The sequence below is a fragment of the Microtus ochrogaster genome, chromosome 15 (genome assembly GCF_000317375.1).
Source record: "Microtus ochrogaster isolate Prairie Vole_2 chromosome 15, MicOch1.0, whole genome shotgun sequence".
Lineage (NCBI taxonomy): Eukaryota > Metazoa > Chordata > Mammalia > Rodentia > Cricetidae > Microtus > Microtus ochrogaster.
Genome location: NC_022017.1, coordinates 10,628,831 through 10,637,981, shown reverse-complemented (window position 1 = coordinate 10,637,981; position 9,151 = coordinate 10,628,831). Strand labels below are relative to the sequence as shown.

Sequence of the window (9,151 nt, the reverse complement as noted above, 5' to 3'; positions counted from 1 at the left end):
GGTGCTGGGATTAAAGGTCTGCATTACCACTACCCAGATATACATACAGGCTAAATCACCAATAAAATAAACAATTTTAAAAAAACCCACCTGATTGTTCTAATGATGAGCTGAATGACCAATAAGAAGGCAGTAGAAAGGAGAGGTGGGGCTGGAATGCAGAGAATAAATAGAAAGAGAAGAAGAATAGAAAGGAGGACCCTACCAGGCAGTGTTGGCACACGCCTTTAATCTCAGCACTTGGGAGGCAGAGGCAAGCGGATCACTGTGAGTTCCAGGCCAGCCTGGTCTAAAAAGTGAGTTCCAGGACAACCAGGGCTACATAGAGAAACCTTGTCTTAAAAAGGCAGGAAAAAAAAAAAGGAGGACCAAGAAAGGGAGGAGAAGAGGACTCTAACCAGGGGCCTGCCATCCAACTACACAGCAAGTCATGGAGTAAGAAGTAAAGGTATATAAAAAGGTAAAAGCCCAGAGGCAAAAGATATATGGGATAACATAAGAAAAGATGGCTAGAAATAAGCCAAGTTAAGACTAAACATTCATAAGAAAGAGTAAGTCTCTGTATGATTACTCTTTGGTGCCCTCCCCACCCCCCAGAGTAAGAGTTAAAAAAAAATACCAACAACAGTTAGTAGCTGGGTACTTGCCTTGGGTGGATCTCTGTGAGTTCAAGGACAGCCTGGTGTACATAGCTAATTCCGGGTCAGCCAAAACTACATAGTGACATCCTGTCTCTAAGAAGAGGGGAAGTGATTACAGTAAAGCTTTATCATTATTAAACAATATGGTAACAGTGCTAAGCTTGTGCCCAAGGACATTTTAGACAGGGTCCAGGACTAGACCTCTTCTCTAGAGATAACCAGCGCTGAGACTCCCAACACATCTTGCCAGTCAGGCTCAGAGGAACACTCCAGAGGCTCCAGCAGGATCAGCATAACCCCAGCTAAAACTGCCCTAAATTCCTAGAGAATTTAGGTAAGGCCTTCTACTCTGCAGGAATCTTTTCCACACAGCAAGGTCTTTGAAAGACCTGAACATCATCCCTTTGAAATGAAATAAAAAAAGATGGGTTCCAAGTCTGTCAGTGTGGGAAGTTGCCCATGCTCCAATAAATGACCCTACACCCATGTTCATGCAAAACAACCCTAGTTATATTCAGTGAGTCATTTAAAAAGACATAAAATTAGGAGGGGCTCGTTCAGAAGAAGGGGCTCACAGGGAGTGGGGGGGGGTAAAGAAACTAATGAATGTGAATTAAATGAAAACACATTGTATGTGCCAATTAAATTATCAATCAGTAAATAAGAGATGTTGAAGCAGTTCACTCTAGAGAGAGGCTCCTTAATACTTGGGAAGCAGACAACTCACAGGTCTCAAGAAGTCCCTAAGCCGGGCAGTGGTGGCGCACGCCTTTAATCCCAGCACTCGAGAGGCAGAGGCAGGCGGATCTCTGTGAGTTCGAGGCCAGCCTGGTCTAGAAGAGTTAGTTCCAGGAGAGGAACCAAAAGCTATGGAGAAACCCTGTCTTGAAAAAAAAAAAAAAAAAAGGACAATTGAGGAGGGGAGATCCGCCCAGCTAACTGCAAATCATGCAGAGAGTGCCAGGATTTCAGCTTTCCCAAGTCTTCATCATGCTGGGGTGGGCTCTTTAGTGATGTAACCCCAGGGGAACTCATTGGTTCACACAGTTGAAGGGAATTTCACAGAGCAGTGACTGACCTGACTCCTACCCACTCGCTATTCCTGTTGGAGTTTGCTTCCATCTCTCTGGCCACACTGGAACTCCTTGAACTCTGCTGCAACCTCTTTAACCCACTGGAGACATCCTGTAGGCTACACGTAGATGGATAGATTCACTGTGTAATGTATGATCTGTAGCCTCAAAGCTAATAATCATAGTAAAGATTGGAATACAGCAACTTGTGTTTGCTTCAGCTCGATATCAAGGAAATCAGGACTACTTATAATACATATTCATATATAAATTTTATGTGTAAATATACACACACATACATATACTATACATATATGTAGTACATATACATACCCTATACAGAGATATAGACATGGATGGATGGATGGATAGATAGATAGATAGATAGATAGATAGATAGATAGATAGATAGATAGATAGATGTGTCGCTCCCAGTGAAATCACTATGCCAAAGGGGGCCCGTGCCGGGGTTGTAGGAGTTTTTATTTGTTTGATTCTGATTTTCCCAGACAGGATCTCTCTATGTAGTAGCCTTGGCTATCCTGGAATTTGTTCTGTAGACCAGGCTGGCCTGGAACTCTCAGAGATCCGCCTGCCTCTACCTCCTGAGTGCTGGGATTAAAGCGTGCGCTACCACAGTCCTGCGGCAGAAGGGATTTTATTCACTGCTTTAAAATACTCTACGTAGGTAAAAGAACCCAAGTCCTCTGTGAATTCTTGGCTGAAACACACAACTGACCACCTAGAGGCCAGGCGGTGGTGGCGCAAGTCTTTGATCCCAGTATACACAGGGGGATCTCAGTGAGTTCGATGCTAGCCTGGTCTGCAGAGCAAGTTCCAGGACACTTAAGGCTGTTACACAGAGAAACTCTGTCTCGGAAAAAAAAAAAAAAAAAAAAAAAAAAAAAAAAAAAAAAAAAGATACTCCTGGCCAGACCACTTTTGGGTTGCGAGACCGGTATCCGTACAACCACCAGATTGTGTTTGGTCTTCAGTTTTGCAGTTCTGGCGGCCTAAGCAGAGAGCCCACGCCCCGCCCACAGAACTCGGTTTCCCAGAAGGCTGAGGCCCAGAGAACATTTCCCAGAATTACCCGCGCCGCTCCGGTGCATAACCAAGACTTCATTTCCCATAATTCCCCGGGAGGGCCTCGCCCCCTCCACCTGGACCGCGGGTAGCTGGAGAACTGTGCACCGGAAGCAGCTCTAAGACTGGTTGAACCTGGAGCAGGTGAGAGACTCCTGGGTGGACGCAGCGCTGCAAGCCAGGGACCCCACAGGCTGGTTGGTTGAGGCTGTAAGAGTGCGTCTAGCATAGGAGGTCTTAGTGGGCTTGGGCTGGGTGGCCTGCGAGGTAGTGGACCACTGGGTGTAGGGGCTGGGCCCTTGTTCATCTGGATGGTGGTAGAGCCATGCGACTGGGCCAGAACCATCCTGCAGGAGCATATTTTCAGCGTCCCTAGGCCTTCCAGCGTCCTAGAAGAACTAGGCTTTCCTAGGCCATAGGCTATCAGCTCAGCACTAGTGGGTACGGGGGAGGGGGAGGCGGGCTCCAAGCACGGGTACTGCCCCTTGTCTGTCTGTAGAGGTGAGTGTAAGGCGACAAGCAACCGCTACGATCTTTGCTCAGAACTGCCAGCCCTAATCTTTCAGTCGTAGGGTTGAGATGTATCTTTCCTCTGCCTAGTAGAGTCATGGTTGGAACCAAGCTACTTTGGTTTGGATAGCAGCCAGCAAGGAACCTGTGTGCCCAGGGCAAAGGACTTCTTAGGGGAACGGAGCAGGGTGTGCCCAGCAGGCCATGGTTGCTCCTCCTTGGGAGTTTGACTCTGTGCCTGTTGTCCATTGGCTCATGAGAATGGGGTGGGGAGAGCAGCACATCCTGTATCCTCCTTAGCTCTCACGTTTGGCCCTCCAGGTGCAGCCACAATGGGTGAGCCCCAGGGATCCATGAGGATCCTCGTGACAGGGGGCTCTGGACTGGTGGGCAAAGCCATCCAGAAGGTGGTTGCAGATGGGGCCGGCTTACCTGGCGAGGAATGGGTGTTTGTCTCCTCCAAAGATGCAGATCTGACGTGAGTTGGAGCCATATTCAGACCCAGCCCCTCCTCCTGGTCCCTTCTCCAGGCTCCCTGAGCCTAGCAGGAGCCCTCCTTGAGTCTGTGCCCTCCCTGCCAGGTAACTGATCTGGCTACAATTGCTGGTTATGCTAAGCAAACATCCTCCTATAGTTCCGGGTGCCCACACCCAATGCTGGCTACAGTCCTGAACTTGGCTACTTGTCTCTTTGGCTGCCCTTCTAGCCTTAGACCCATCCAGTTTCTCCACCCACTGCCCAAGTTCCCAATTCCTGATTTCCCTGGGCCTCATCAGGCCCCCTAACATCCTGGCTTCCCTCAGGGATGCAGCACAAACCCGAGCCCTGTTCCAGAAGGTACAGCCCACCCATGTCATCCATCTTGCTGCAATGGTAGGCGGCCTTTTCCGGAATATCAAATACAACTTGGATTTCTGGGTAAGTTGGGATGCTGGGGACAGTAAGCCTTGGGAGCCCAGAGCTTAGGCCCTTGGAACTTCCACAGAGTCCCAAGAAGTCCTTGAGGACTGGTTTTGCACAGCCCTGGGGTCATTTGGCCAAGTGCTGACCTGCAGGCTTGAGAAGCTGAAAGAGCCAGCATTCCACACTGTGTAACTGGAGGCAGGTTCCTGCTTACTGAGCCTGCTCAGCTGCCAGATTCTTCAACTCCCAGGCTTGGGTCATTCAGCTCCCTGAATCTACCAGCCACTTCTGGATGCTGGAGTGTCTCTAGCACATCTAGTGGATGTGCTTTAGGAAGAAGGGCAAAATATAAGATCTCTGCTTCTGCGAACTGGGCTCCCAAGAGTTGGTCCACCTGCCTCTGGACAGTGACTTTGTCCTGGCTGGCCTGACTACACACTGCAGTATAGAAAGGTTCCCACCAGATTTGCTCAAGGACCCCGTCACCCAAAGTTCTTACCCATCCCAGTGTTTTCAACAAACTGCTTGGTCACTACCTCTTTCCTGTTCTTAGACCAGTATGCCTCATAACAGTTTAGGGAAGAGAACTGGAGAGAGGCAAGGCAAGACATTAAGACGTAGAGCTGGGCATGACTCCTCTGTAGTTGGGATTGGGGGCTACTTCTTTGTAGTGGGAACCCCACGTACAGTTTTCCCCATCTCTACCAACTGCCCAGCACTCAGTAGCCCTGGAAATGCCATTCTGGCATCCACACCCAGGCAGAGGGCAGGATCTTCCCGTGTCCCTAGAGAATGGCAGCTTTTGTAAGGTCAGTGCTGGGAGACTTAGCCTTGTTCCAGAAGTGTGATGATGTTTGTTTGTGCTTTAACAACTAAAGCTTGCTTGAAGATCAGACTGCAGAGCTCTGCAAATTCAAGGCCACCCTAGGTTACAGGAGATTGGTCCAATCTGAAAGAGAACCCGAGACAAGCGTGTGATTCCCAAGCACTGGGATTAAAGGTGTGAGCCATCACTGCCTGGTCTCACAGCACAAACAAAATCTCACCACACAGAAGCTCTTCAGATAAATAGGCACAGATAGTGCTCATATCTGAGCTAAGCTATGTTCCCATGTCTCTCCCTGGAGGAACAAGTATTCATGGACAGCCTAACTGTAGTTGGTTTTTTAACTCTTTGGGGGCCCACCACCCAGCTCCTAAATAAATACGCGGAGACTTAGTCTTACTTATGAATGCCCAACTTAGCTGGGCTTGTTTCTAGCCAGCTTTTCTAACTTAAATTATTGTGTTTCTCTTTAACTATATTTTGCCTCTGAGTTTTTTACGTTTCTTTATTCTGTATATGTTTCTTTCCTTTTTACTCTGTGATTGGCCCCTCGTGTCCTCTCCTCCTTTTCTTGCTTCTTTCCTCTTCTCATTTTCTCCTTCTATTCTCTCTGCCTGGCAGTCCTGCCCATCCCTCTCCTGCCTATCTATTGGCCATTCAGCTCTTTATTAGATCAATCAGGTGGTTTAGGCAGGCAAAGTAACACAGCTTTACAGAGTTAAAAAAAATGCAGTGTGGAGCTGGAGAGATGGCTCAGAGGTTAAGAGCATTGCCTGCTCTTCCAAAGGTCCTGAGTTCAATTCCTAGCAATCACATGGTGGCTCACAACCATCTATAATGAGGTCTGGTGCCCTCTTCTGGTCTTCAGGCATACACACAGACAGAATATTGTATAAATAAACAAACAAACAAACAAATAAATAAGCAATGTAAAAGAATGCAACACATCTTTGCATCATTAAACAAATATTCCACAGCATAAATGAATGTAACACATCTTAAATTAATAACCCACAATATCTAACCCACCTGTGCTACCCACTGCAGAGGAAGAATGTGCACATCAATGACAATGTCCTGCATTCAGCCTTCGAGGTGGGCACTCGCAAGGTGGTCTCCTGCCTGTCCACCTGTATCTTCCCTGACAAGACCACCTATCCTATTGATGAGACAATGGTGAGGGGCAGGGCCTCCTGAGGTGGGACCTGAGGGTGTGGGCGGAGCCAGGTGGGGTTCTCAGTGTTTCTCCTGCTCCTTGTAGATCCATAACGGTCCACCGCACAGCAGCAATTTTGGGTATTCATACGCCAAGAGGATGATTGACGTGCAGAACAGGTGCTACTTCTTGGTCTTGCCCAGGCCTCCCTGGAGAGGGGAGGATGGACCCCTGGATTAGTGAGGCAGCGGCGTCGCTGCCCCATTTATACAGTTGCAGAAGGAGCTGGGGACACGAGGTCAGGAGACACTGTGTCTTTGTAGGGCCTACTTCCAGCAGCATGGCTGTACCTTCACCGCTGTCATCCCCACCAATGTCTTCGGGCCTCATGACAACTTCAACATCGAAGATGGCCATGTGCTGCCTGGCCTCATCCATAAGGTGCACCTGGCCAAGAGTGAGTGAAGCTGTCCAGCACACGCCCGGCGCAGGTTACCTGCCTGAAGGGGCCCTGGTCTCAGCTGTGGGTTGGGCGGGTTGTCGGCTCTGGATGCAGAGCTCTGACCCCTGCCCCATCTGTAGGTAATGGTTCAGCCTTGACTGTGTGGGGGACGGGGAAGCCACGGAGGCAGTTCATCTACTCTCTGGTATGTATAGGGGCAGCATGGTCATCCCAGAAGGCTGTGCGGGAAGTGGTGGCATAGGAAACAGTCCTTGAAAAATGCCAAGTCTCCAGGGGTGCAACTTGGGTTCAGTAGGAGAGAGTATAGCCTGGGTGAGGGGCCTTCATCCAGGGTGAACGCTGGCTGTGCCCCCAAAGGAGCAGAAACAGCAGTGCAGCCTCCCCACTAGGAGCATTTGGTACTCACTTGTGGGTTTGACCTAAGTCTCTGACCTCCAGGACCTGGCCCGGCTCTTCATCTGGGTCCTGCGGGAGTACAGTGAGGTGGAGCCCATCATCCTCTCAGGTGGGCACTCTGCAGCTGTCCTTTCCAGCAGGGCAGGACCCGTGTCTACCCTGACGAGTGGGAGCAGACATGCTCCTAAGGGTCTGGACAGGGAGGCCTGACTGACTGCTGGCCTGTGGTTCCCCACAGTGGGCGAGGAAGATGAAGTGTCCATCAAGGAGGCGGCCGAGGCTGTAGTGGAGGCAATGGACTTCTGTGGGGAAGTCACTGTATCCTTTGACTCCAGGGATGGGCTGACGGTGGGGTACTGTGGTGGGGTACTGGGGGGTACTGTGGCTTCCCCTTATCATGGCCAACACGGCACCATTTTGTTTCTGGTGGTGCTCACCCTGGCAATAGAAGGGGATCTGCTATGTCCTGGACCTGTTCCAGGAAAACACAGGTTCCGGGTAGGGCAAACAGGTAGTTTCTTCTGCTATGGCCTTGATGGAGGTGTCCAGTTTGATTCAACAAAGTCAGATGGACAGTATAAGAAGACAGCCAGCAATGGCAAGCTTCGGTCCTACTTGCCTGACTTCCGTTTCACACCTTTCAAGCAAGGTGAGCTGTCCTTCCCAGAACCCTTATCTACCCCAAGCTGTGCCTGCCAGCCCGCTCTGAACTTCCTCCCTGTTCCCTGCAGTGGGCTCAGCCTCCGTGTGAGCCTCCTTGTGAGGCCCTGCAGGCTTGGTTACCAAGCCCTCCTCAGAGGCCATATCCACTGCAAAGCTGGGCACTGTAGTTTAGGGTGTGTGGGTGGAGCCTCCTACCTCCGGGGAGGGTGCGGAGGGCGGGTGGTGTCACCACCTCTCATCTGTCTGCCTCTGCAGCTGTAAAGGAGACCTGTGCCTGGTTCACCGACAACTATGAGCAGGCCCGGAAGTGAAGCACGGGACAAGCAGGTGCTCAGCTGGCAATGCCCAGTCAGTGGTCACCTCAGATCTTGCCGAGAACTGAGGCTAGCATCCAGCAGCCTAAGCCACGTGTTGGCCTCTGCCAGGCGGCTCCATGCAGCTGTCCGGTAGGGTCCGTGTTTATCCATCCTCGGGGAAAGGCCAGACCAACACTTTGCTTGTCTGCTTCCACCCCAACCTCTGCATCCATGTTGGTTGGTCCTGCTGTCCCTTGTCTAGAAACCAATAAAATGGATTTTCCTAAGCCTGGGCTCAGAAGCTGTGTCCAGCCTTCCCCTCCTCACAAGAGAGCCTTCCTAGCTTGTCCAGTCCTGGGGCCCACTGTTCTCATGTGCTACTTTGCTCCTATGAGCCACTAGGTCCAAGGCAAGAGTCCCCATGTGACCCAGAGGGTGCAGATGTGGGTGTCAGGTAGCAGGCAGTGTAGGTCAGATGTCAGCAGACTCAGGTATAGGGCAGGGTACCTTCCTAACAGTCTGAATCTTTTTTTTTTTCTTAAAGGTTTATTTAACTTTTTATTTTATGTGCATTGGTATGAAAGTGTCAGATCCCCTGCAACTGCATCTTCAGACAGTTGTGAGCTGTCATGTGGGTGCTGGGAATTGAACCCCGGTCCTCTGGAAGAACAGTCAGTGCTCTTAGCCACTGAGCCATCCCTCCAGCCCCCAACAGTCTAGATCTTATGCTTAGCCCTTCCACTTGTGGTCACACAGACCTCTCTGCTTCAGACTTGAGGACCTTGGTGGATCTCAATTTGGACAGATTTGGGCCATCAGGGGACACAAGGATGGACCTGCAGGGAGATTGGTGATGGATGATTTACACTTCACTAGGACCCCGGACCTGGCTTGTTAGTCAGCTGTAGCCACTTGAGTGGTGATATCGTGGACTTTCCTATGTTCAATGTCAAGATGGTCAAATCCAAGCCAATTAGGGCAGCACAGGAGGCTCTAAGGGTGCTGCAGGTAGAGGCAGGTCACTTTGGGATTGTTTTTTGTAGCTTTTATTTTTTTAAATTTATCAAGTATACAGTGGTCTGCCTGCATATGTCCCTGCAGGCCAGAAGAGGGCACCAGATCTCATTACAGATGGTTG

General features: G+C 50.1%; 1 protein-coding gene across 1 annotated transcript in view; it reads left to right on the top strand.

The window, feature by feature from the left end:
• Positions 1-8,299, top strand: part of Tsta3 (tissue specific transplantation antigen P35B) — a 9,039-nt gene extending 740 nt beyond the window's left edge. Inside the window, exons 2-12 of the mRNA XM_005354068.2 lie at positions 2,710-2,944; positions 3,632-3,788; positions 4,114-4,228; positions 6,087-6,215; positions 6,301-6,374; positions 6,519-6,652; positions 6,778-6,842; positions 7,097-7,163; positions 7,293-7,372; positions 7,604-7,703; positions 7,973-8,299. Of these exons, the coding sequence (XP_005354125.1) occupies positions 3,643-3,788; positions 4,114-4,228; positions 6,087-6,215; positions 6,301-6,374; positions 6,519-6,652; positions 6,778-6,842; positions 7,097-7,163; positions 7,293-7,372; positions 7,604-7,703; positions 7,973-8,028 (966 nt within the window). The 5' untranslated portion in view covers positions 2,710-2,944; positions 3,632-3,642 and the 3' untranslated portion in view covers positions 8,029-8,299. The remainder of the gene's footprint in view (positions 1-2,709; positions 2,945-3,631; positions 3,789-4,113; positions 4,229-6,086; positions 6,216-6,300; positions 6,375-6,518; positions 6,653-6,777; positions 6,843-7,096; positions 7,164-7,292; positions 7,373-7,603; positions 7,704-7,972) is intronic.
• Positions 8,300-9,151: the final 852 nt, after the last annotated feature.